We start from the raw sequence: 25754 nt of genomic DNA, 5'->3' as shown, positions 1-25754 counted from the left end.
ATCAGGGACTTGAGACGATTTTTGCTGCAGGACTGTAGGCGCCTCCCGCTCCTCGGTCAGCCCACAATGCCGCTTAATCGTGCGGACGTCGTCTAACCCTGGCTCCATGTTTCCCGGGTTTCCGCGGCGGCGGCGGCGAAGACGAACAACTACCACCGACCACAACCAAGATAGTACCGGTAGCCCAAAGAGCGAGAGCCGCGAGGTTGAGGCTCAGAGACAATGACATAGCAAGGCAAGACTAGGCAATGCGTCGACTACAGATACCCCGGCTTCCAGCCTTCATTGGCGGGAGCCGCAATGTGACGGTGCCCGCAACTCTGCAACAGGAACTCATTCTAGACCCTCCTTTGTTGCTATGCATCGACGGGCAGCATTGCTTGTCTTGACCTATGGGGTTGGCTCGTTCCCTGTTTTCCCATCTCACAATACAGGCTGTTTGGGTACCGATGTATGCGTTGCGCCTTTACCTGATGCCCCCCCAAAGTCTTGAGTCTTGTCGACATTGCTTCTCGTTCGTTGTTGTCTCCGCAGTTGTCTCTCCGCAATTGACTCTGCGGCACACAACCCGTTTCTTCTCCCCCGCCTGAAGTCGTTCGATAGCCCCAGTGCACACTTCCCCCACACCGCCGCTCCCGCTGGCCCGCGTTGCCGCGACCACTGCCGAGATCTTCATTTGCGAGTTTCGTTTCTAGACTCTGCTGCGTGTTTTTTTTTAGAGTACTCTTTATGACTCGGCAGGAGTTTGATTTCAAAAAAAAAAAAAAAAAGATAGAGTTCAAGGGATGCCTAGAACCATGAGAGTATGGTGTGAGTATATGAATGTAGCACAAGCACAACAAGAAGAGACAACAGAAACGGGAACTCGTACCTACTTGGATAAAAAGAGGTAGACTTGCGTAACAGTAGGATGAGTAGAGTTGCGAACCTTGCAGTGGATGACTTGCAGCGATCATGCACACATCCCGCTTCCCCGCCCGCCCGTCAACACATCCTCAGGTTACTCCTGTCTGCCCTTCTCCCTTGAGTCCCCTTCCCCCAGCGCCGCCGGAACCGCTTGCTAAGTGCTCGGCGACGCGGAGGGAGAGGGACGTCTTCTCTCGCCGGAATTGGGTTCCAACGCTTCGTATCTTTGCACATCTTGGCTGCTTGTGGCTTGAATGATGAATCCCCCCCCCCCCCCCCCCCTCCATCTCTTCCATTCTCGTCCTGCATATGCGGGGGACAAGGAGAATCTAGACCGCTGTTTCTTGTGATACTGAAAGGAGGCAAATAGAGATACAATAGCAATTATTATAGCTAGATTCGCAACTATACATTCTTTCCGGCCCGAGAGGCATTGGTGTAGTTGCAGGTGTAACCGTGGACTGTTCTCACAACGGGATCAACACAACGTCGGAATGGGATGATGGTCGACCGTTTTCTTTTCCATTTGGGTTTCTCGGAAGCTTTCGCACAGAGTTACAATTTTTTCCTTATCTAATTACGAACAGGGCTCAATCGGTCTTTCGCACATATCGACCAGAACGAATTCCGTCGATGTTCAAACGTAAAAGAAACCGAGGGTATACACATTCACATTGAGCCTGTTTTTGAACGGCCACGGCAGCACGGCAGGTATGCTCGGCTTCTCCATCCCTCCTCTGACAACTCATGAAGGGAAATGGAAGAGGAGGGGGGTGTGCGCAAATTGAAACCATTGGATTTTTCTTCTTCCCTTATGCTTTTTTTTTTTTTCCAGTTTGGATCGAAAACTTTGGGAGAGTTCATCGGGACACAGTTTGTCATGTTTCGCCTCGGGAAGTCTACGGCAAGTCTGGAGGAAAGGGCTAGCTGGCTTCGGTGGTGGTTGTGGCTCTCTATTCCTCCGCACTTCCAACGGAAACCTTACGTCAGTGCCCTTTTTTGCTGGGTTGAACGTTCTATCAACATCATCACATGTCAACTCAACTACGTTTTTCTTTGCTGATTGCTGTCTTTCCCTTCCCCTCCACCCCTCCGTTTGCCCCGCAATATTAGAGCTGGCTCATGCTCATGCTCATGCTGACTGGAATTGTGCTCATGCCGCATGAAGGACAGAATAGCAGACTTCCCGACAAAGGAAGAGGTCGAGACCTTCGTTCCGGAATCCCTCGTGGTACTCGATTCTCGGCAAGTCAATCGCATGATTGATGGCTTTGCTGACAATTGGAAAGATTGCCATGTGTTGAGGAGAAGCTTTCTTACTTGGGGTATGACGGCATTTCTTCGTTTTGGCCTCGGTGTTGGCATTGGAATTTGGAGAGCATTCATGTGAGGAAGTTACGGGATACGTAAAAGGGCTCTTGTAAAAAGTCAATGGTACTCGCTCCGTTGTCTCTCAAGCACATGTCGACGCCATGTTGTGACCGGAATGGCATGGGTTCTTATCCATCAGAGTCGAGACTATGGGCTGATGATACTCCAGTCCCTTCCCGGATGTGAGGGCAAGCTATGATTCTCTTAGTGGGGTGACCCAAGCATCACGGCTTCACATTGGCCCCGGAAGCACATTCCGGGCTGCTCAGGCCGACATAGGGCCGTATCGGAAAGGCAGTCAGGAAGTTCCTCTCAATGTAAGACGGAAGTAAACACGTGCTTTCAACCAAGATACCGGAGAGGAGCCCCGAACTTTACATCAGAATCGAACGTTGACGTGAGAAGCTTATCAGGCGACAAGGTGTTCTGCATGTGAAATGTTTCTCGAGACACATTTGTTTTGTAGATGTGATGTATCCAAAATAGGACGACTGCGATTGGCCGAACCCTTCCATAAACCCAAACCGCTTCCAATGCTTGCCAAGGGAGAAGGAAACAGGCCAGATAACCAAAAGACGCCGGTAAAACGCAGTAAGAAATACACGCCATTACACCGATTGCAGTTTCATTCAACGATTTTTACAAACACCGCACTACCCAACCCGCACTAATGCAAGAGGCAGAGACCCAAAAATTCCCAACAAGACGATGAACCATGGTCTGAAACCCGGGGGCGTCATGCCGAGTAACTCGGCGGATTCGGATCCGCGTACACCATGGTTGCCTTGAGGAAGATGAGCACCTCATACGCCGCCTTGGCAATCTCGAGCCCCTTCTTCTTCCACTCGGACTCGTACCACAGGTTCTGCAGCATATTGTCCGCGACGAGCGTGACGATGAAGCGCACGTGGTGGTCCTCGGCCGTCCACGTGCTCTTGTCCGGGCGGTAGACGACGAACTTGGCCTTGCGGCCGTTGAGCGCCTCCCGCGCCGCCTGGGCCGTGCGGACTTTTTCCGGTTCCGGCACGGCGCTGGGACCGGCCGGTAGGCCGGTGGGGCCCACTACGCCCGCGGCTGCGGCGTCGGCGATGGCGCGGGAGAGGAAGTCTGCGTTGAACTCGTTCCAGGGCCCGCGGACATAGTTGCTGTCGAGCCAGTCGTGGAACTTGGTGGTGTCTTTGAAGGGGAGGAGCTCGAGGAGGAGGCGCTCGTGTTGGGAGGATACGCGGGAGGAGGCTGGCGGGACGGAGGCCGGTGTCCGGGCCGGCGATGTGGGCATGGCGGCGACGGTTCCGACGGCGGTGGGCTTGGGGACCATACGGGGCGTTGGGGGAGGAGAGTCGAGACGCTGGTAGGGGAGTTTTATGATGGGTGAGGAGGATTGTGTTGTGTGCCTGCGTGGACGTGGGATGCACATTGGAAGAAGACGAGTGCAACTGGCAGCACCAAGGGACACGAAGTTAAAGAGACAGGCAGAGTAACAGCGGACCTAGGGTTGGAAAGGTTGCAGGCGACTTAATTGTAGACTGTGGCTGTACAGAGAATCTGCCTGACCACGTTCGGGTCGGACCCGTTACATATACGTCCCTCTTTCAGCCCTGCCTTTTTGGGGTCGCTATCCACCGAATATGCCTCACATTTGGGGTCCTTTTGTTTTGACGTCAATGTAGCAAGTCCCTCTCGTTTCGTCTTGTTCTAAGTCGCTGCCTGAGGGGCTTGTCTCTGCTATGAATGTGCGCTGCGTCGGAGAAGTGTTGGATGGGGATTTGGACTTTGGGGGGGGGGGGGGGGGGTTACTTCTAGGCAACAGAGCTGAGATGCAGCGCCGGCGAATCAGGAGTGCCTGTGTCAGCCGCGCTGCTCACGGCGCTTACGCGGCCGTGAGGGAGCCAAGCAGTGAGATGTGCAGCATTCGTCTGACCATTTGCATCAAGGCTCAAGCCTGGACTGGGAGAAATAGTGCTGAGCGCCAGGTTTGTAGTAGAGCATGCGCGCCGGGCCTTGATGCAAGTGCATGAGAGTTGGAGACGTTATTTTAGGCTGCAGTAATTCTTCGGCCCCCGGCCCCGTGCCTTGGCACTGAGACATCATGATAGACCATCTCAAAACTTGTAAGGAAGCTAGAGGAATACCAATCAGTGTACTCATGTAAGAGAATGTAGGACGGTTGTTTCTTTCTCCAAGATCTGCTGTGATGAGATCTATTGTGACAAGCACATGCGACATTGGCTGTTGAACATTAGCGAAACTTATTTCAGCCTTCCCAGTCTAATAAAATACGAAGCCCTGTGGATGTAAAGGCTTAAATGCTATTGCAAGCGTTTCTCAAAAGACAGTAATCATGCCCACAGTCAGTAACACGGTCAACTGAGGAGAGGCTTTACTGACTTTCAGACTCACGAAACAGGAACCATGCGGTAAGAGCTTGATCTTAGATGAAGTCTTATACGCGGGGTATCTTCTTGTAAAACCTTCTCTCTCTCTCGAATACGACGAGATCTTTTGGATATTTCTCGCAGTGTTCTCTCACTTAGGACTCGGCTGCCTCCAGTGGGCAAGTCACAACGTGACTGCAAGTGCCGTAGACCCTTCGCTCAACAAAGGTTTCTCCGATTATCTCGTTCCTGCTCGTTAACTGTAGTTTTAAGGCATCTCATGGACGACTAGAAAGGGCCACAAGCAGATCTCGTAGACGCAGCAACATCGATGAGGGTCCTACCGGCTTCATTTTGGCATCAGGCAATCGTCCTCTAGTGGCCATCCCGACCGCATCCCACAAGACTGTAACATAGGAATCAATGAAAAGCAGGTCAGCCAGTGAATAGGGTTAAAAAATCTCTCCATAGAAGTGCGCAATGCAGCATCATAGAGGTTCCGAGTCAGAGTACACTCAATTTAGAATTAATCATTCAAGCCAGAGCGGTTATTACGGACGCTGGAGGGAGGATTAACGGATGCGACTTGAGTATGAATGCTAAAGGAGCCCAATGGCACTTATAAATCTCGAAGTGCCTATCAATCTTATTCATTGTAAAGATTCCGGTGCGTTGAGCCACCTTTATGAGTTGACTCGGCGGCACTGATTGGGATCCTGGTAGAGCTCGGTATGAGAAGACTCGAGCACAAGGTAATGCACAACATCAAAAGCTACATCATGCAAATAACACCAACTCATTCTACAACTGGACAATTGCAAAGAAGTCATTCATATTCTGGTTTTGATAAAGTGCGGAATATAGAGCCTCGACATTTCGATTCTTCAAGACAAGAATTATGGGGCACACCTGGAAGGTAGCAAGGTTGAGGTTGTCACCGATGACTCACCGCCTTTGGCAGAATCACCGGACCCACTGAAATTTCTCTCGCCGACCAGCGACGACGTGCGACTCGAATGAGCCAAATCGACAACGGGGACCCAAATCTTTTGTATCATCACACATGACTGTATGTTGAAGCCATACCTTCAAGCAGCTATACGCCAAGGCACACGCGCTGCGAGCCGCCAATTCTGTACACAGCCCTTGTCTTTACGCCTCCGATCACTCCGATTGAAGGATCCTTCATCCATCCCTTTCACTCACACGGCCTACAGAGGCAGCATAAACACGTCGCAACTCATCAGATTCTGCAGCAGCTGTCCAACCACCAACAGTGATATTACAGTCACCATGAGCGGGGAGGAGCAGATCTTCACCTACGATGGCAAGGACTACAAGGGCGTGACCGAGGGCAAGGCCACGATTCTGGTCCCCGCGGAAGTCAACGACAAGAAGGGCCAGCAGGTGTTTTACAACCCCATCCAGCAGTTCAACCGTGACCTGTCCGCGCTGGCCATTAGAGTGTACGGCGAGGAGGTTGTCGAGAGGAAGGCTGCGCAGGCTGCGAAGGCGGCCGAGGCCGCTGCCAAGCGCAAGGACAAGAAGAGACGGCGCGCGGCTGCGGATGAGGGCGGTAACCGGCCGGCCAAGGTCCAGATTACGGATGACGGCAAGGCCGCTGAGGTTACCAACGGCGGGGAGACGCAACCCGAGAATGGCGTCAATGGCACTAGCACTGAGGCCCAGGAAGCGCAGACGACTTCAACGGTCGCCGAGGTGCCTGCAACAGCCACGGAAGCCAAAGAGGGCCAGACCGAGGGTGAAGACGCAAGGACTGTGCCGGAGAAGGAGCCGGCACCCCCTCGCTTTACCATCCTGGACGCCTTGTCAGCCTCTGGTCTCCGCGCGCTGCGCTACTCCCACGAACTGCCTTTTGTGACCTCGGTAACCGCCAACGACCTGACCAAGAGTGCGATCGAGTCAATGAAGTTGAACATCAAGCACAACGGACTGGAGGATAAGGTTGTGACGAGCCACGACGATGCAATTGCGCACATGTATCGGCGCATCGCAGACGACTTGTCCAACAGAGACCGATTCGGCAACCCCAGCAAGGAGAACAGGTACGACGCGATCGATCTGGACCCGTACGGAACGGCCGCGCCCTTCCTGGATGCCGCTATCCAGGCCGTCAGAGACGACGGTGGCCTGCTTGCCGTCACCTGTACCGATGGAAGTCACTGGGCAGGCCACTGCTACGCCGAGAAGTGCTTCTCCTTGTACGGCGGTGCCCCCGTCAAGGGGCTTCACTCGCATGAAGTTGGCATTCGACTGATTCTCCACGCCTTGGCAAGCGCCGGATCAAAGTATGGTCTGACCATTGAGCCGCAGCTGTCCCTCTCCATCGACTTTTACTGCCGAGTCTTTGTCAAGGTCCGCAGGTCCAAGGACGCGGTCAACTACCAGGGCGGCAAGACGATGATCATGTACAACTGCCCCGGGTGTTCGGCTTGGGAGACGCAGCCCATGGTCCGGACGCGCGCCGCGCCCAAGAAGAAGGAGGGATACTTTTACAAGCACGGGCTGTCCCAGGGACCCCCCACCGACTCGCACTGCAGACACTGCGGTTCATCGATGCACATTGCGGGACCCATGTACAGCGGTCCTTTGCACAATCCCGAGTTTATCCAGCGTATTCTCGACGTCTTGCCGACGGTCGACAAGAGCGTATACCAGACGACGTCTAGAATCGAGGGCATGCTCCAGACGGCTCTCGAAGAATATCTCCCGGGTCCGGAACCAGCGGAGGACCTCGACCCCAAGGACAAGGAGCTCGCGAGGGTGGACCACTACCCCTTCTTCGTCATGCCTTCGAGGTTGGCCGGTACGTTGAGCACGCAGCAGCCGCCGGACGACATGTTTAGAGGTGCGCTCAAGCACCTAGGCTACCGCGTCACCCGCAGCCATTGCCGGCCCGGAAGCGTCAAGACGGACGCGCCGTGGGATACGATTTGGTTCGTTATGCAGGAATGGGTTCGCCAGAAGGCGCCGGTACGCACAGAGAAGATCAACTCGCAGATGCCGGCGTACAAGCTCCTGGGTCTGGACAAGGCGGACAAGGTGGATACCAACGGAAACGCCACGGAAGTCAAGGAGGCCGATGCCACGGTGGAGGTGGCGGCCGAAGTGGAGGAGGAGGCTGCTAAGGAGGAGGAGGAGAAGACTACGGATGTCGAGATGAAGGACGGGTCGGAAGACAAGGCCGAAGAGAAGCTGCCCGAGGAGGCGCTGCGCAAGACGCTCGTGTTCGACGAGAATCTCGCCAAGCTCGGCAAGCGCAGGGAACAGAGAAAGTTGGTCAGATACCAGATGAACCCGCGGGAGAACTGGGGCCCCATGACGAGGGCGAAGGGCGCGTGATCGGACGGGACGCCGGAAGGAGAAAAGCAAAGTCGACATTTAGCCGAGATGAAGCATTACCAGATTTACCAACACTTGTAGCCGTGCAATGCGAGGTATACAGTCCTATCCATCTGTTCGAGAGCCGGAGACTGACGCAAAGTCGTCACAGGTGCGTATGTCTCCAATACGACTCGACCTTCCTCAACTTTGGCAGGTAGGTGCCCCCATTCGCACCTACCAGGACGATTAAATCATCGACGTCATCTCATGGCTATTCCAGCCTGCGCGTCGTCCCTTCCCGAACGCGCAATCTCGCATCCTGGCGGAGGTCGCGGAAACCCCAAGTTAGCAACCAAGCATAGGCGCCAATTCGCGCTTCTCTTATCCCAAGTTGCAATCCATACGGTGGGATGGCCGAGTGGTCTAAGGCGACAGATTTAAGCTTAGTAAGCACCTCTGTTACTCGTGAGAGTGCGCGGGTTCGAACCCCGCTCCCATCATTTTGGCTTTTTGCGCATGCGTGAGTGATTTGTGGGGTGTTGGGAGTCGTTTTTGTGCATTTATTGCGTGCGCAACGGGGCGACTAGAGTGGAATTGCTATGTGATAAATAAGGTCTGGTCAGGAAAGGTGAATAGCCGGCCTGTGCAACATGGTTCGGGCGGCGTTTCGGGGGTCGATTGGTCGGTGTTTCGGGCGGTGGCAGCGGAAGGGCCGCCACCCGGCCCCGGCTGGCTTGGCTGCTGGGCCTCGCTACAGGCGCTGTTTTCTGGGAGGCTTTTGGTGCCCCGCTGCCCTTACCCCGGGATGACTCCGATCCCGTTAGCTTGGTGCGCTTGATGCCTGTGAAATAACGCAATCGCTGAGTCTATGGCATATTCTCACAAACTCATCCACAGCACCAGCCACATGTAACTTGTTCAAGAGACGATTTGTAAGTGAAGTGTGTGTCTCAACTCCAGGAAGGAGGGCCTCACGCTTACCTAGTACTATTCATCGCTAACCGGGATTTTGGGATAGGGTTGCCAACGCCTGCGCTTCCAGTGCATCCGGGCTTACTCCCAAGGCACTAAGTGAGATCTCACCGCATTGTAGAGGAGGAGGTACCTGACGGCCACCTGCCTGAAGAGGCTTCGTCTTGTTTTTGGTCCATCAGCGCCTTCCTCCCTGCTGGCCGGTTGCCTGGTTGCACCTTCAAGTGTTGATAAACCTCGCATCAACGTATCGCCATATCAAAACATCACTGACAAAGGGGGTTTAAGGCGACAGATTTGCACACTCTTTTCTGGCTTGAGAATTCTAGATCAACTGCTTTCTTTCGAGATCAAGGACCAACATGAGCAACGTGGACGTCGCCGAGCCTTTGGGTGAGCCCCGCGCTGATGGCCTCGTACCCCGCCACGCCCGCGATGCCGCCTTCACCGACGGTAAACTCACCTTCACCACTCAAAGCGGCAGTGAGTCTGCTCGCCCAGAAGAGATAATCTTTATCGTCCCGGCGAACAGCAATCCGGCCTCGGATCCCGTCATCTGCGTCCTCAGAGAAGACACCGAGGCCAAGGAATCCCCTTATCAGCTCGACATTATCCTGCTCGAGGAGGGCGACCTGCCTGCCGAACTCACCAGCGGCGACCTCCTGCTTCCACACTTCCCGGAGCATCTCACGCCCAGACCGGAAACTCATGACGTGCACTTTGTCGTCTCTACCAAGTCCGGGCTGGGTCACGCGCCAAAGTTCTGGGACGGCGTCGTTCAGCCTCTGGTTCTGCTCGCGGGGCAGAAGACGACATCTGGAGACCTGGCGTCCACTTTTGCTTCGGAGGAGCCATCAGCCCAAGGCACAACGCGCCTACCGTCCAGCTTCAATGTCCTGATAACAGAAGACGCCGACAGCGTCCGCAAATTCGCAAAGGAGAGGTGGACCGCCAGGCGAGCCGTCTCGAGCTCGGCCTCCTTAACCCGGACAGAGACCATCGTCCTCTTAAGCGGCGATGGTGGCGTCGTCGACCTCCTAAACGGGTGCGAGGAAGAGGAGAAGGAAACATCATCCCCCGCCACCGCGACTCTGCCGACCCTCGCCCTCCTACCCCTCGGCACGGGCAACGCTTGCTTCCACTCGCTCCACAAACCCCTATACACCGAGACGGGGCCCTCACACATGGTGCTCGGCCTCCGCACCCTCTTCTTCGGCACCTCGCGCCCGCTCCCCAGCTTCCGCGCCTCTTTCTCCCCCGGTGCCCGGCTCATCTCCTACACGGCCGACCCGGGCCCCCACGCGCCGCCGGCCGAGGGCGAGGGTGATGAGACGACGCTTTCCCGCCACGACACGAGCGTCGATCGCCTCTTCGGCGCCATCGTCGCCAGCTACGGTTTCCACGCCCAGCTCGTCTGGGAGAGCGACACGCCCGAGTACCGCAAGTACGGTGACAAGCGCTTCGGCATGGTGGCGCAGGAGCTGCTCAAGAAAAGCCACGCGTACGTCGCCACAGTCGAGTTGCGGTCCCCCGGAACCATGGAACGGAGGCGCGTGGAGCGCGAGAGGTTCGGGTACGCTCTCGCAGCCATGGTATCGAACCTGGAAAAGACGTTCACGATCGCGCCGGACAGCGCGCCGTTGCAGGGCAGGCTGAAGCTGGTGCATTTCGGGGCCGTGGGCGGGGAGAAGACGATGGAGATCATGATGGCTGCGTATAAAGACGGGGCGCACGTCGGTATGAAGTGGACGGATGCGGAGGGGAGGGAGGACTATCTCGGGTACGAGGATGCGGAGGAGATTCGGGTGACGATTGGGGAGACGGATCCGCGGTGGCGGAAGGTGTGTGTTGACGGGACGATTGTTGAGATTCCTGAGGGCGGGTGGATGGCTGTTGAGACGCTGGAGAGGCCGCTTTTTGGGATTCTTGCTGATCGGTCGGTGGTGTAGGTTGGTGGATGAAGGAGGGACACGGATGAGAGAATGTTTGAAGATGTTGGATGTGTGATGAAGGAGTGACGGGCAAGAGGTGTCAATGGTAATGACTCTACGTTTTCTTACGGACAATACAAGATGTGAGATTGGCTTTAAGCAGTCTTCAAGCCATCGGAATATTGATTCCTGGCAGTGTTATTATAACCAGGAGGTGAGAATCGTCTGAGTCTTGTCCTCATGTCGCAAAGACCTCCCTGGTATGCAAAAGAAAACTATCTTATGTCAATTCAAGGTGTGGCATGTCGTTGATCGCCCCCAACAAAGGCCATTACTATTTGAAAGATGTAGTGGATTATAGATGAAACCTCGCCGCGGAGACAGAGATACACACTGAATATCTCACATAATGAGCAAAGCCGTCGTTCGGGTAGTGGGAGGTCTCTACTCGGATTAATGATGATTACAGCATTCCAACCGTTATGAATGATTCGTAGCATTACAAGTTCGCTTGCACAAGCCTGGAGATCCACCGTCTTAGACAGGATGGATGGCCCTGCCTCATTAGAGACGATCGATACGAAGGATCTCAGAACCCGGGAGAGCTTTGTGATGAAAGGTCAGATTTCGGGCCAATTGGAATGCCAGATGCATCACCCCTTAGAAGGGGACGACATCTGACTCCTGGGCTTTTAAGGAGAGACACACAGAATCGTATATTATTTGCTGCTGTGGAGGAAGACCATTGACAGACACTACGGGAGTAGAATAAGTGGTAAACAAAAAATGAGTCGCATAATTCCTCAACAGCCCAGGCAAAAGAGTTCACCCCCCCGGTGCTGAACTGGGGGCTACATCTCTGGTGCTCATGCTGGGATTCGAACTCGGGTTCTTTGTATGCGCTGAGCCTGTCGTCGAGTAGGCTGGTTGGCGTGAATTGATTGTTGACCATAAACCATTCCACCACCACGCCACAGTTTGACCTGACCCCCGACCTAGAGGGCGCCTGCTGTGCTGGTGACGGATTTGGGATTGAGGGGGTATATGAGGCCTTCTACGTGAGTATTCTACATGAGTATTCCACATGAATATGATACACGGATATATCCACTTTCAACCGACACCAATCCGAAAGATATTTTCACGAGGCCTTGTAAGACGCATGACAGGGACGGAATATCTCCAGCAATTGCCCTGTGATCCAGTCTGCGTAAGAATGGTATGAGATCCCATGACTGATCTATCAGGCTGAGCTCTCAATTCATTAACATCAGAAACTACTCATGTCACACAAATGATGATCACTTTTAAGTCAAGTCTTTGGTTTGGATGTAGTGTATTAGTAGTGGTGTGGTTATTCTACACTACTCCAGTATGGTGTATCCCATGTCTCGCATCGAACCTTTTTATCAACGCTGCATGACTTTTATTTGCCTGCCCCAGAAACAGAGAAGCCATCCATACACGATCTCATAACGCTGAAACCAAACCAATCTGTGTGGTATCAACCTTCAAGGACCCAAAGCCTCAAACCATTCGCTTCTTGTGATCTGTGCCCCGAGAGCAGAGACGCTACCCATACATAATTCCATAACGCTGGGAAACCTAAGCCATCATTCCGGGTATCCTAATTTTCCAAGGTTCTAACGCCCTAATGCCTATCCCAAGTCCTTCAAGACAGCAAGAGCCACGAGCTCCATTGTCAACCTGAGGTGTGTGTGTGTGTGTGTGTGCCTCAACGGATAGTCAACTCCTTGACATTAACGCACACGGCGGCACCATAGTCGTTGTGGGTAGCCTCGTACCAGGCTGACTGGACCATGCCGGGGTTGCAGAAGTTGGAGGCGGTGAAGAGCCAGACCAGGGAGCCCTCTTCGGTACCCTTATAGCAGTTGGCCTGCGAAGCGGCGGCGCAGCCAGGGAAGCGATGAAGGTTGTACCAGAGATCGCCGCAGACCTTGGGGACGTCGTTGACTCCGGAGTTGGCTTTGAGTGCGTAGGAGTGGAGGAGGTGGGCTGGATGGGTCTTGCTCTGGCAGATGGCGCCCGAGTTCTGGGTGAAGTCGTCGACTTGGTTGGGGTCGGGGTTGACTTCGGGGGTTGGGGTGGGTTTTTTGTTGCCCATGTCTGTGTCGACCTTGCCATCATGCTCTTTGGGGATGGGGACGCTTGTGTCATCGACCCTGCCACCCTCTCTGACGATGGGGACATCTGTGTTGACCTTGTCGTCGGCCTTTCTGAGGTTGGGCAGACCTGGCTTGACGTTGCTTCCACCCTTTGTGAGGCTGGGGAGGCCTGGCTTGACCTTACCGACACCCACTGAGATGACAGCCTTGTCTGTGTTGATCTCGACGGTGGCACCCTCTGGGATGACAGCCTTGTCTTTGTTGACAACACCGGTGTCTCTGTTGACCATGCCAGTAGGAGCGGCTTGAGCGCCGAAGAAGACGGTCGCAGAGAGAGCGATGAGGGTAGTAGAGAACTGCATCTTGACGATTGAAGTCGGGTTGTTTGTGTGTAGTTGGGTTGTAAGTGGGTTGGGAGTAGTAAGTGGGTGTAAGTGGTTGGGTTGACTTCTTGTGAAGATGCAGAAAGTGGTATGTAAGTTGGAGGAATGATGAGAAGACAACAATTTCAGAAGAGGAAAAGTGCCAGTTCTTGTAGATTTCTGAAAGATGTTTCTCCGTCACTGTGTCCGGTTGATGACTCTTCGTGCCCTAATGTGCTCAACCCGGTTGGATTGATGGATACCAAGGAGGGCATTGCGAGCATGTTTCTGGGCGGCCATTGTGCCAAAACTTCACATCAAGGTCGGAGAAACATGGACTTGGTTTGAAGTAGCACGGGCACCGGAAACTTAGACGGATAACAACGTGGGAAACCATGGCGGCGGGTATGTATATCAACCTTGAGGATTCGGTGCAAAGGGTGTTCTTTCCCCGGTCTCTATTGAAGTCTATCGGAGATAGGTGTACAAGTTTAACGGAGATATCCACAAGGCTGAAGAGGCGTCTGGGCCAGGCTGCTGGCTTGTCTGAAAAGACCTGGCTGCGCATAGAGGTATGAACAGCAGAAAAACGTGAGTCATAGTAGTTGAGGGGATACGGTCTCAGGGAGATCGAGAGAGCGTACGTTGTCTATGTCGTCATGTAAACAAATATTTTGGCAACCGGCTGTAACGAACCACGTCCACATCAATAATCTCCCCCCGTTGTTCAGAACATACTAGGTAGGTATAGCAAGTAACCAAGTAGATTGATACACCGCACCTCCAGACCCGGGGAACCGAGGGCTTCATCTGTTACTTGGCCCAGAGGGCATCATGATATACTTGAAAGCAGTGGGCTTAAACAAGGGAACAAAATTGAAAGAAGCTCGGTCATCACTCCAACACCAGAGGCCATCAGTGGAACCACGCTGGCAGTTGAAACGACGTGAAAGACATCTTGTAGGTGTTCGTTCACCACCATGCCTGATAAGCTAGAGCTTCAGATTTCTACGTTTAACCGCTAGCATCACAAGCAGGATCAACTCAGAAACTCCATGGATGGTGCCCAGGAGGCGGCTTCCCCTACAATCATCTCGTTTTTCTGGTAGTCATTCGTGAATTTCAGAACAAGCACAGATGACGTCTCCCCACCCGAGGGTATCTATTGAGACGTGTTTCCCGTCTACTAAACTTGGAAGCCACGAAAAAACGCAAGTGGCGATCTGATCAAAAAGTCAGGCTAGGCGCCCGGAGAGAGAGAGCCTCTATAAGTCGTTCTAGCCGCTCTACCTGGCCCTGGTGTACATTGAGAGTAGCGGCCCACAGCAGTTTCCATACTGACTTTGTCGTTGTAGTGCTGAGTATTATTCTAATATGGTGATACCGTAAGAGTAGAAGCTGACGGAAGTAGAAATGAAATCCACAAGCTCGGAGCCTTCACGCCGTCATTCTCAAGCTATTTTGTGGAAGCTAGAACTTGTTACCAAGGTTGACGAGGAGAGAACAGGCCCTGATACTGGCCGATTACTTCCTATATCTTCCTGAAGTACCATCACTATATCTTCACAAATAATTATGACGGCGGACGTGGCGAGTGAAGGAAGAGGGTTCGGTGAAGGGTGTTGGCGATGAGGAACACGGCAGAGTAGACTGCCATCATTAAGGAGATTGAGCTTGCTCAATTCTCTTGAAGTTACAACCCCCAGGCCCACGACATTTCACTCAGATAACAGCCAAAATGGAAGGATTCTGTCCAGACGCACGGTCTGCGGCAGATACACCTCCAGCACCGGTGGTCAGGATTGCGGTTCCGGATGCCGGGGAAGTGGGTCTACCCAGCGCCGGAAGACATACCGGAGGCGCCCGGCTGACTTCCCGTATTGATCTACAGGGACAAGATCCCAGTTGCAGAGACAACCGAAAACGGTACCTTTCGTGACATCATGTCTAAGTCCACCAATTTGAGGAGCGTTCTTTTAATCATTCGCATACCTTCGGGGGCTCAATGGCGATGTCGCAAAGTCGTCACTAATGAGGCAAGTTGGTACCTTGCTTCACGCTTGTCGTCTAAGGTAGTTGGAAAGCCGCAACGAAACTTTTATGGCAAAATGGATTGTCATCGTACCCTTCTATACCGCGGCTTTGTACTACTGCGGAAGAGAGGAGAGAATTTTGGGAGTCAATAGCTCTTGGAGATAGTACCTAGTAGTCTAGTCTTACAGGGGGGATGAAACAAAAACTGCCCCTAGTTGAACCTCCCCTCAACCTCAAGGACATGTTCCTCTTCTCTCTACTTTTCGAGTAAGTCGATTTCATCTCAATATCAAACGACGAAATATCCAATGTTGAAATTATCATACATTTGCTAGTGCACGAGGTTTTCCTGTCATTTTGCTATTGCAATATGAAGAAATGGAGGATCAGAGGGGGGTAGGGTTGTCGGAAGTATTCAACCAACGCTGCTTGTTTCAGCAACGGCCCCTTGAACGCCACGAACCCGCGTTGACACGATCCTGCGACGGCAGATCCGTTTTGACTTTTGCTCTTGTCCCCTGTAAACGCCAACCTCCATGCTCACGTTCTCCAGCACCAATTGAAGCCTGAAATGGGGGGGGAATGTCAGGCGCACGGCACGGCGCGAATTGGCCGTGAGTACGGATACTCCTCACTGGGAAAACAGCCAAAACACCACAAAACTACAATCACCAAACACAGATCCAAGATCCTTCATCTGAAGTTCGGCGTGGCGTGCGCGTGTTCATCCCCTCCCTCACCGAGACAAGACCAATTTCTGCAGGAATCCAAATTAATAGAGTCAAATCATGAGATCATCTAATATCGCCGTGTGGCTACTCTCCTTCGCAGCCGCGGCACACCACCCAGCCGGCGCGCTCGCATGCGACGGCGGTCACGACGACATCAGCGCCCTCGACGCCGCGCGCGGCTTGGCGACCGGCGACAACGATGACGCGCAGCTTCGGGATCGTATATGCGCCTCGAATCCGTTAACCTTTGCATCATTGCAAAGTAGCATGAGGGACAACGGCACATCCCAGTACGGCGGCGGTCTCGGTACGGAAGATGGAGCTATTGCTGATGAGGGTGCCGTACCTGATGGACTGGGCGACTCGGAGGAAGCGCGGATTCGTTATGGAACGAGTAGGTTCTTTGCATCTCACATCACCACATAACCTTACCTCAAGATAACTCATCTCACCTCACTTATAACCTCACATCACTCACAAACTCATCTCACTCATAAACTCACCCCATCTCACACTCACTCACTAACCCACCCCGTAGATCTCAAATCATCATCCGGGCTCTGGCACGTCCGCCCCTCCCCAGGCAAAGGCCTCGGCATCTTCGCCCTCACCACCATCCCCCGCGGCACCATAATAATAGACGAAACCCCGATCTTCACAATAAACCCAGGCGCCCTCCACCAAGGCCGCGGCTTCGCCTTTGCCGCCATCGCAGAGCTCGTCGACCAAGCCTTCTCAACGCTAAACGCCTCCGCCCGCGCAGCGTACCTCTCCTGCCCGGCCCACCGCGAACCCCAAGGCGCAGACGACGGCATCAGCAACGAAGCCCTCGTCTTCCGCACAAACGGCTTCACCATGTCCTCTGGCGAAATCGGCATCTTCCCACACATTGCCAAACTAAACCACGCGTGCCGTCCCAACGCCGGGTCCGCCTCGGTCGGCGGGCGGAGGGTCATCTGGGCGGGGCGGGATATCCTCCCCGGCGAGGAGGTGACGATTACCTACGCGCCGCTGGTGCAGGATACGGATGCCCGGCGGGCGAGGCTTGCGCAGTGGGGGTTCACGTGTGATTGTGCCGCGTGCGAGGCGCGGGACGACGACGACAAGAGGGTGGAGATGAAGAGGTTGATGGGGCTTATTGAGCGGGAACTCGGGAGCGATGCGTTTGGAGGCGATATGTTGCCCTATGCGGAGAAGCTTGTAGGTCTTGTTGAGGAGGTTGGGTTGGTGGATTATTTGGGCAAGGCGTATAAGTATGCTTCTTACGCGGCGTCGAGGTCGGGCAAGTTTGGGGCGGCGAGGAAGTGGGCGAGGAAGGAGTTGAAGATTCATGAGATTGCTGATGGGGAGTCGGAGTATGCGAAGGAGACGAGGGAGTTTTTGGCGTCGCTTCCGTTGTTGTGATGAACGAGTTGGGGGGGGATTTCACGAGATTTCATCAATGTTTAGCGGCTCATGTTTCGGATCCGAGTCAAGTTCGGCCCAAGAGAGGGGGTCGCCGGTCGAGTCCCGCGGTTGAGTCACCCCGGCCGGGTTTGTGAGGCGGCCGAAAATCGTGACCGGGGGAGGGAAGGGAGAAGAAGGGCGGACTACTCCGCAGACTTGGCTATCCGTGTGGATGCCATACGGCAGTGGCTCCCCCTTCCTATTGGGAGGAGTGGGCCCCCGTAGATGCGGCCGGGAGTCTCAAAGGGCTCCGTCCAGTGTTCGGCGTGAGTCACTCTGTGCGGAGGAGGCCGAGAACACCAAACGCAAGCTGGCAAGCCAAACCACCTCACCTGGACCGCGACTCCAAGTCCGAGATGAAGGCGAGAGGGGTACGTACCTCGCAGTGTCATTGCAGGGAAAAGGTACAACGCCACCAAACTGGAAAGCCAGACGACCTTACCCTCCCGTGCCATACTATTCGCAAGGTTTTTGGGAAGCAACGCGAGCACCGGGGGCGGACAAGATGCTAGGTGGGAGGTAGTCTTGGCAAAAGCTAGAGAACGAAACAAAAACCAAATATAATGAGAACAAAGCCCCTAGCACCTCGGATTTGAGGCACAGCATCGGAATCACTCATCTTGTCAACGGTTTTCGCTTCGATTTAGTCCATCCCTTCAGTGATCCATTCATTAAGTTCAATCAACTGTCCAATCAAAAAAGTCACAGCAATGACGTCGATAGCGTCCGAGTCCGTGGCCACGATCCTCTGCACCAGCAAACAGACGCGCTTCAACATCCAGACAGCAGATTATCGAGAAGTAAATTCCCCACCCCCAGTATTTCTGCCCGGAGCGAGCGTGCAGTCCAGCTAACAAAAAGCCTCTCTCTCTCTCTCTTCTCACAGCTGGACATTGACGGCCTCAACATCACCGTCACATCCTCGGCTGGCAAACCTAGTGGTGGTGCCAAGGGCAAGTCCAAAGCCCGGAGCGAGGGGACCGAGATCCTAGTCGACGCCAAGCTGCGTCTGAAGGCCGGCCAACGATACGCCCTCGTCGGAAGAAATGGCTCAGGCAAATCGAGTGAGTCCACCGAAAGCAATTTGTAAAAAAGCACTCTACCGAATATCATTGACACGAACCGGTCGTCAAGCACTTCTCAGAGCCATCGCCGAGAAGCTGATCCCCGGTATACCCGAGGCGACGCGGATATCTCTTCTCCAGCAAACGAGCATCAGTGACACCGACTCGGACGTGCGTCCTGAAGACGACGACTCGATTACTACTCCTACTCCGGTGGATGGCTCTGCCCAGAGCAGCCGAACTGTGTTGGAGCATGTTATTGAACAGGCGACTGCGCGGTCGGATGTCGAACAAGAAATCAGAGGTTTGCCGCCGTAGCCCTCTATCCTTCCATCGACTGGGAACTAACTTTCGTAGCTTTGTCCGATGGAATCAATAGCACAGACTCCGTCGGCCCGGTACGCGCGATTCGCGCTCTCCGTCATGAGAGAAACCAAAAGCACCTCTTCCAAGTCGACAAGAATGCAAGGTTGCGTAGCCGAGACCGCGGCCTGGCAGCACGCAAAGCCCTAAAGGCCTTTGAGAAGAAAGTCGCCGAGTCTCAGTCGCTGTACGTGGGTTCCATTCCTATTCAATTCTGAGGTTCTGCTGACTCAAAAGCAGGGTCAATCAGCCGCAAGATGAGATATCGGCCGAAACCATCAAGAGTGAGACGCAGGAGGCACTAGACATGCTCGCAGATCTCCAATTGCAAGTCGAGCCGTCCAAAGTAGCCGAGACGGAGTCCAAAGCCAAGCGCATCTTGACAGGCCTGGGGTTCTCTGAGGCATACATGTCAAAACCTGTCAACAGCCTATCTGGCGGGTGGCGGATGCGGACGGCGCTTTGCATATCGCTGCTCCAGGAGACTGATATCCTCATCTTGGACGAACCCACCAACTTCCTTGACCTTCTTGGTATCATTTGGCTTCAGCGGTACCTCGGGTCTCTTCAAGACACGGACGAAGCCCCGACGCTCATTCTCGTGTCCCACGACAGAGACTTCATCACCATTTGCAGTGATCTCCTTATCCTCAAGGAAAAGGGGTTGACGTACTTCCACGGTGATCTTCCAACACATGAGGCATCCCAGTCGGAGCGGAAACTCTGGTTGACCAAAATGAAGGATGCGCAAGACAAGCAAAAGGCTCATATCCAGCAGAGCATTTCCAACAACATGAAAGCAGGCAAGGCCAATGACGACCAGAACAAGCTGCGGCAGGCCAAGTCCCGCCAGAAAAAGCTCGACGAGCGGTGGGGTCTAACGGTCAGTGCCAAAGGCGGCCGCTTCAAGCTGAACCGCGACCTCGTCGGCCACCACTTCACAGCCCGTGAGGAAATCGATGTCCCGCCGGACGAGCGACCGGTGAGCTTCGTCTTACCGGAACCTCTAGATCTCCGATTCCCGGGGCCTCTCATATCGGTCGAGAACGCAACATTCCGCTATCCAACTAAGGTAAAGACGAAGCTGGCGGCACCAACAGTGTTGCAAGATATAAACCTGTCTGTTCACATGGGTGACCGAATTGGCATCCTCGGATTGAACGGCGCCGGGAAGTCAACTTTGGTTAAACTTCTAGTTGACGAGACGAAGCCCACGTCAGGGGCAGTGACGACGCATCCGCGACTGAAGCTGGGATACTATTCGCAGCATGCCGTCGATGTTCTGCAAGAACAGGGCCGGGCCGATCCTTCATTGACGGCGTTGTCGATGCTCATTGAAGAAGTTGCTGGGGAACTGGATGAAGGTCAAGTCCGTGGCGTTCTGGGCAGCCTCGGTCTGCCTGGTCGCGTTGCTTCCGATATACCTCTTGGGAAGCTATCGGGAGGGCAGCTGGTGCGATGCGAACTCGCCCGTCTTCTCTGGCGGAGACCACACTGTCTAATCCTCGATGAAGTGACTACTCATCTCGACTACGAGACTGTCACGGCCATGCGTGAAGCACTCAGAGACTGGGAGGGTGCAGTGGTGCTCGTCAGTCACGATCGGTGGTTCATGCGCGGAGCAGTTGAGCGTCTTATCGAGGACTCTGACAGCGAAGAGGATGAAGACGAAAAGGGGATACCCAGACGACGGCTTGTGTACAAGTTGAGACAAGGAAACATGACGAGGCTGGAGAACGGCGTCACCGAGTTCGAGGAGAGTGTTGCGAAGAGGGTGACGAAGCTGCTAAGTCTGTAGAAAAGAGAAACTGCCCAGGCCCACCATGGCTCGGCCAGAATCTAGAACGGTGCCCAAAGTCCCAGCTACTGAGGAAATTGCAATGGAATATGATTGCGTAGGGACATGGCGCATTCGTACGAATACACTAGAACCCCGTACCCAAGGCAGACGAATACTGGACCAGTCGATTGGACTGGCGAGTCAGGCGTGATCCGCCCAGCACACGTGTAGTTCGTCGTACTACGTATATGTGGGCATTTCGGAATCCGCGCGTCGAGTACAGTTGTCCACTGTCTCCGTCCAGCTCATGTCTCTTTATTGGCTTCGTTCGCATGAAGTATTCGGCTTTTCAGTCTAGCGATGCTGAAAGCCGAAGACTCGACGAGTCCAATGAGCAGTCCGACCGCAAAGGAATACTCATGATGACTTTAAAAAGTGGTCAAAGATGAGGCCGTTGCGTATTCACAGTGTAAGAAGCATAGATCAGGAAAAGTACAAAGTACTCACTCGCTTGATTATGGCAGCTGGAGAGCTAACGCAAAATAAATGCTATTTTCGGGTGTGTAAGTCGATTGATTGCAGCTGCGCCGGCCCGTCCAGTCGGGTCGGGATAGCGGCCGCGGCCAAATTGGGGCATTGCCTCAACGTCAACCCTCAACTACTTTCATTGAAGTAGGATTCTCCCGATGCCTCAGCTGTCAAAAGGGCGCGAGGCCCGTCCTCACTCTCGACTGTCGAAGACGGCTAGTTTCAGCAAGACAAGCCAAGCCGGCCATGGGCTTTGCTGGGAAACTCGACATGAATGCGAGTTCGTCAGAAAAAGCGTGGATGAAAGCCGATCGGTGTCGCGTCGATGGCTGGTTAATGCCGCCTGGCTGTTCGGCAGACGGGACAAGGATTGGGTGGTATCGAGAGAAGAAGTTGTCATTGTATGACAAGGAATGTCATGACACTGCCGGCTACCTGTGCCAGGCTGCAGCATTTTTCTTACTGGGCAAGATCAGTAGCTAGGAGGCCCCAAGAAGGAGAAAAGCTGCTTGCAGTCTTGCAGATACTTCCAGCTGCAACCTCGGGAGATTGTGGGCGGGAGGATCGGCACCATTCAGCCGTGGTCGATCCCGGAAAGAAGTCAAATGTATAACATTGAACAGGAGCGTGCATTGTCGACGCACTGCTGCATTGGCCAAGAGAGAACTCCAGGTTTGGCCCATGCGAAGAGGCACAGACGGATGGAAACAAAAGTGTTTGACTGGACCAGTGCCTCTTGGTGATCCGATGTTTGAATGGGTTGAGTTTGTATGCGCAGTGTGTCTGAGACCTCGTCGCGCATCTTGTTTGCGGATGTGTCAAGAGCACGAAACAGACAGCCCAAGGTACGGATACAGAGTTCCAGTACTCCCACCGGTAGCCGTACGGATACACTCAGCTGTAATTAACTTGTCCAAAGTGTCATGTACCTTTCCGGGGGCCGATGCGTGTCCCAGGGGCTTGGCCGGGCGATGTTGCCGCTAGACCGGGCGACTCCAGAGAGCAGGGTAAGCCACAATGAGCTAGCTAGCTTTCTTGGTTGGCTACTTTTGGGCATCTGGGGTTACACTGGGGATTTTTACACCTCAGAGATGCTTCCAACTTCTGGAACATTGGTCAGTGAGGTGTTGTCTTCAGAATCAATTTCGCAGACCAGAACATTCCATCGTGAATGCCGTCGATTGTTCTTATTGTTTGTTTGATGAGGTACTTGGGTAAACTGTAAGGTTGGCTGCGAGCAAGAGAGAAGCAGAGGGTGAAACATGTCGTGACGAGACGTGGAACTCTCAGGAACCGTGTGTACTCGTCGTGCCTCAGCAGAACGCATTCCTGCCACATGTCTCCGGCTTCGGAACAACGACCGTGGCAAAGCACAGCGCAGCATAAGTGTCGCAGAGCGAGAGAAAAGGCATTGCCTTACTCCGTATGTTGCGGTGAGACGAAGAACAGAATTGAAGAAAGAAAAAAGAAGTAAAAAGCTGATGAAGTGGGCAGAGTACATAGCCGTACCTGGCATGGCAGGATTCGCATGTGGACACTTGACAGGTTATTATCAAATTGCAACGACGGGACTGGGTCCGTTCCCTCCTTTACCTCCCTGGTCCGTGGAGGTCTTTCGAGGGTCACAATGTGCGATGTGCATCCGGGTAGGGCGAGCCCACTCTTACTTTCCTATTATTGCCTTGGGATGTACCTTTTTGGCTACAGATGCCAAACATGGTACAGGTATCCGCACCGGTACGTGTGCGGTGTGAGGCGCATCCTGCCAAGTTGACACATACCAGACACAGCCAGGAACACCACTTGGCCCGCTCTCCTCCTTACCTTTAGAGTCCTTGGCTTTCGAGTCTCCAGAGTCAGACTCCGCCTTCTCTCTCTCTCTCTCTCCCTGTGCGTGCGTAAGGCAGTGCGTGCTGTCCAACATAAACTAAAGCAGGTGCTCCCCGTCCCGTCGGCATCAAGGTGTTCATGTTACTTTTGACCTCCATCTCACTTCCTCTCTCTCCCCTTACCGCTCGATGTCTTTTGCGTTCCTCCTTTCCCAACCAAGATCCTAGTTGCTCCCGACTCTTGGATCGCTGCGCCTCGCATCGCTCGGGCTCCGTCTCTTCTCCTAAACACCTTTTCTCACGGAACTCGGCGGGAACTGCTTCTATCTCTCACAGGCTTCATTCAGCTGCATTTTGCCACTCCAGGCCATGTGAGCTGCTTGCTCTTGGGTCACGCCTACGCAGAACTCTATAATCCCAACACCAGTCCTTTCCGTTTTTTGCCCTCATGCCATAACCTTTTCTTCTTCCTGCAGGGTCGCCGAGAGTTCCGATCAAGAAACAGAAAGAACGAACTGTCGGGAGGTTTCGAGTTCGACTCGCCTTCCAGATCACCTTTGCTTTAACTTTCGTCAGTGCTCCTGCCCACCGGGACCTGATATGAACTTCTAGCCCCCCTCCTCCCAACCTTCATCCATTTTTCAGGTTATCGATCTTGGCATCTTCTCTTTTACTGCGTTGGAGTCATCAACCTGCATATTCACTCGATCCAGTCTCGTTGGCGTGCGCTCATAATTCCCTTGGCATCGTCCTCCAAAGCTGCTGTTGCTACCATACTCAAAAGAAACTCGCATGCCACCGCCGTACGCCAGCTAGTCGAACTTGATCCAGTACATTGCGATTTCACCAAACACGAACTGTACATACATAATGATTGCGAACTTTCATAATCCGAGGCGGCTTCGGACGCCCTTCATCGCCATCATCGTTTTCATCCTCATTACCGGATTTTTCTTGCTCTTCCACCAACCGCTTGTCCAATACTTTGTAATACCTTGGACAGCAGAACGTAAGTCACGCTGATAGCCCTTTTGCCACTGCGGGGTGCTAACTTAGGTTCAGAGTACGGTGGCAGCTGGATGAACGACTCTTCGCCCAACTGGGTCCAACCAGCACTCTACGAAGGTCGGCCAGACAAGTTTGGCGAAGCAAGTCAATATGTCCAAGCAATTCTTGATCCTAAGAATGGCGGATTTCCCATCGTGAACTGCCCAGCGACAAACGTTACTCGCTATGAAGTACTGCGGCCAACTATGAACATGGACAAGAGGCATTACTTCTTTGCTCTTGACTTGCGACAGGTCAGAGATCTTCTGCCTCAGTTGATAGGAGCTGTTCTGGAGGCAATGAACATCATCGGGCCGGAGAACTGCGCCCTTTCCATCGTTGAGGGTATCTCCACCGACGGCACATATGAGACGCTCTACCGCCTCAAATCCCACCTAGACCAAATGGGAGTTTCCTATCACCTACAAACGAGCAGCATCGACTCCCATAGTGGCGACCGTATCGGCAAGCTCGCCAAGCTGAGAAACCTGGCGTTGGAACCCATGATGGCAGAGGCGGATGCCTACGACCCGAAGGCGACGATTATTTTCCTCAACGACGTTGCCGCATGCCCCGAGGATATTCTAGAGCTGGCATACCAGAAGCAGACGCAGGGAGCCGATATGACCTGCGCGATGGACTACCACTTCCTCCGATTCGCGCCGCATAATGGAGAACCATCGTTCTACGATTCATGGATCTCTCGCGCCATCAATGGCGACACGTTCTTGCCGATACCCGATAGAACCCCCAAGGGAGAACAGTGGAGTGACGTGGCGAACATGTTTTGGAATCACCCGTACTCCCAGGATCGATACCTCAGCCGTAAGCCGCTGCAGGTGTTTGCGTGCTGGAACGGAGGCGTTGCGGTGACTGGGGAGCCCTTCCTGCAGAAGCAGATTGACTTCCGGAGGTCGTATCAAGGGGAGTGCCATACCGGCGAGCCGACACTGCTGTGCAAGGATTTGTGGAAGTTGGGTCACGGCAAGATCGCCGTTATACCGAGCGTCAGCCTGGCATACAATGTCAAAGACGGACGACAAATCAAAGAAGAGAGAGGCTTTGCGTCGGCTTGGACCGTTACAGAGACCAATGGAGAGCCCCCGAAGATCAACTGGCAAGAGGAGCCGCCGGCGATGGTCAAGTGTATGCCGACGTTCAGGAACCAGTTCTGGCGGCCATGGAATGAAGGACTGTGATGAGACTTGCTCATATCAGGCTGGCGCTATAGGGAAGAAGAGGTGGACTTGTCATTGTAGAGAGCATCAATTATGATACCCGGTCGCATAGTATTTTGGGATAGCAGGCGCTGATATCAAATATTCTTGAACTTTTTGGGTCTTGTTGTCTGATGGCACGTTTGAGTGAGGTATTGATGCGAGATACACCTACCCCATCGCCAAGAGCATAATCTAACGTTGTCAAAAATGGCGGTCTGCCTAAAAAGCCACATCGGCGGATGGTACCATACTAGGTAGTGATTCCATCGGACCCCCTTGCTGCGGAACGCCGTTGCATGTCACATGCGTACCTTATCTTAGTCT

General features: G+C 53.7%; 7 protein-coding genes and 1 non-coding gene across 8 annotated transcripts; 6 read left to right on the top strand and 2 right to left on the bottom strand.

Moving 5' to 3' along the window:
• Positions 1-3013: 3013 nt before the first annotated feature.
• On the bottom strand, positions 3014-4115 carry BDP81DRAFT_407574 (uncharacterized protein; the record flags this gene model as incomplete). The annotated part of the gene is made up of 2 exons (XM_060589023.1): positions 4075-4115; positions 3014-4015 (listed from the first exon to the last, which is right to left on the bottom strand). Exon 2 carries the CDS (start codon positions 3692-3694, stop codon positions 3014-3016), a length of 681 nt encoding a protein of 226 aa, XP_060443744.1. The 5' UTR covers positions 3695-4015; positions 4075-4115.
• Positions 4116-5686: 1571 nt separating this feature from the next.
• On the top strand, positions 5687-8135 carry BDP81DRAFT_430868 (S-adenosyl-L-methionine-dependent methyltransferase). The gene has a single exon (XM_060590648.1). The coding sequence runs from the start codon at positions 5724-5726 to the stop codon at positions 8013-8015; it is 2292 nt and encodes a 763-aa protein (XP_060443743.1). The 5' UTR covers positions 5687-5723; the 3' UTR covers positions 8016-8135.
• Positions 8136-8401: 266 nt separating this feature from the next.
• On the top strand, positions 8402-8497 carry BDP81DRAFT_t209. The gene has a single exon. It is a non-coding gene; the product is annotated as a tRNA-Leu (tRNA).
• Positions 8498-8980: 483 nt separating this feature from the next.
• On the top strand, positions 8981-11340 carry BDP81DRAFT_430866 (diacylglycerol kinase catalytic domain-containing protein). The gene has a single exon (XM_060590647.1). The coding sequence runs from the start codon at positions 9332-9334 to the stop codon at positions 10916-10918; it is 1587 nt and encodes a 528-aa protein (XP_060443742.1). The 5' UTR covers positions 8981-9331; the 3' UTR covers positions 10919-11340.
• Positions 11341-12635: 1295 nt separating this feature from the next.
• BDP81DRAFT_395604 (uncharacterized protein) lies at positions 12636-13388 on the bottom strand (the record flags this gene model as incomplete). Its single annotated transcript, XM_060588084.1, has 1 exon — positions 12636-13388. The coding sequence occupies one exon, from the start codon at positions 13386-13388 to the stop codon at positions 12636-12638; it is 753 nt and encodes a 250-aa protein (XP_060443741.1).
• Positions 13389-15754: 2366 nt separating this feature from the next.
• On the top strand, positions 15755-17664 carry BDP81DRAFT_491702 (SET domain-containing protein 5). Its single transcript, XM_060595317.1, has 2 exons — positions 15755-16547; positions 16692-17664. The coding sequence occupies exons 1-2, from the start codon at positions 16211-16213 to the stop codon at positions 17555-17557; spliced, it is 1203 nt and encodes a 400-aa protein (XP_060443740.1). The 5' UTR covers positions 15755-16210; the 3' UTR covers positions 17558-17664.
• Positions 17665-18309: 645 nt separating this feature from the next.
• On the top strand, positions 18310-20824 carry BDP81DRAFT_322770 (ABC transporter; the record flags this gene model as incomplete). The annotated part of the gene is made up of 5 exons (XM_060584725.1): positions 18310-18399; positions 18486-18663; positions 18734-18967; positions 19021-19207; positions 19264-20824. 5 exons carry the CDS (start codon positions 18310-18312, stop codon positions 20822-20824), a joined length of 2250 nt encoding a protein of 749 aa, XP_060443739.1.
• A 3209-nt stretch (positions 20825-24033) lies between these two features.
• On the top strand, positions 24034-25409 carry BDP81DRAFT_450887 (alpha-1,3-mannosyltransferase CMT1; the record flags this gene model as incomplete). Its single annotated transcript, XM_060592584.1, has 2 exons — positions 24034-24172; positions 24226-25409. 2 exons carry the CDS (start codon positions 24034-24036, stop codon positions 25407-25409), a joined length of 1323 nt encoding a protein of 440 aa, XP_060443738.1.
• Between the last annotated feature and the right edge of the window lie 345 nt (positions 25410-25754).

This window comes from Colletotrichum phormii (assembly GCF_030913505.1).
Source record: "Colletotrichum phormii strain CBS 102054 chromosome Unknown BDP81scaffold_13, whole genome shotgun sequence".
Classification (NCBI taxonomy): domain Eukaryota; kingdom Fungi; phylum Ascomycota; class Sordariomycetes; order Glomerellales; family Glomerellaceae; genus Colletotrichum; species Colletotrichum phormii.
This window is presented reverse-complemented; position numbering and strand designations above follow the sequence as displayed.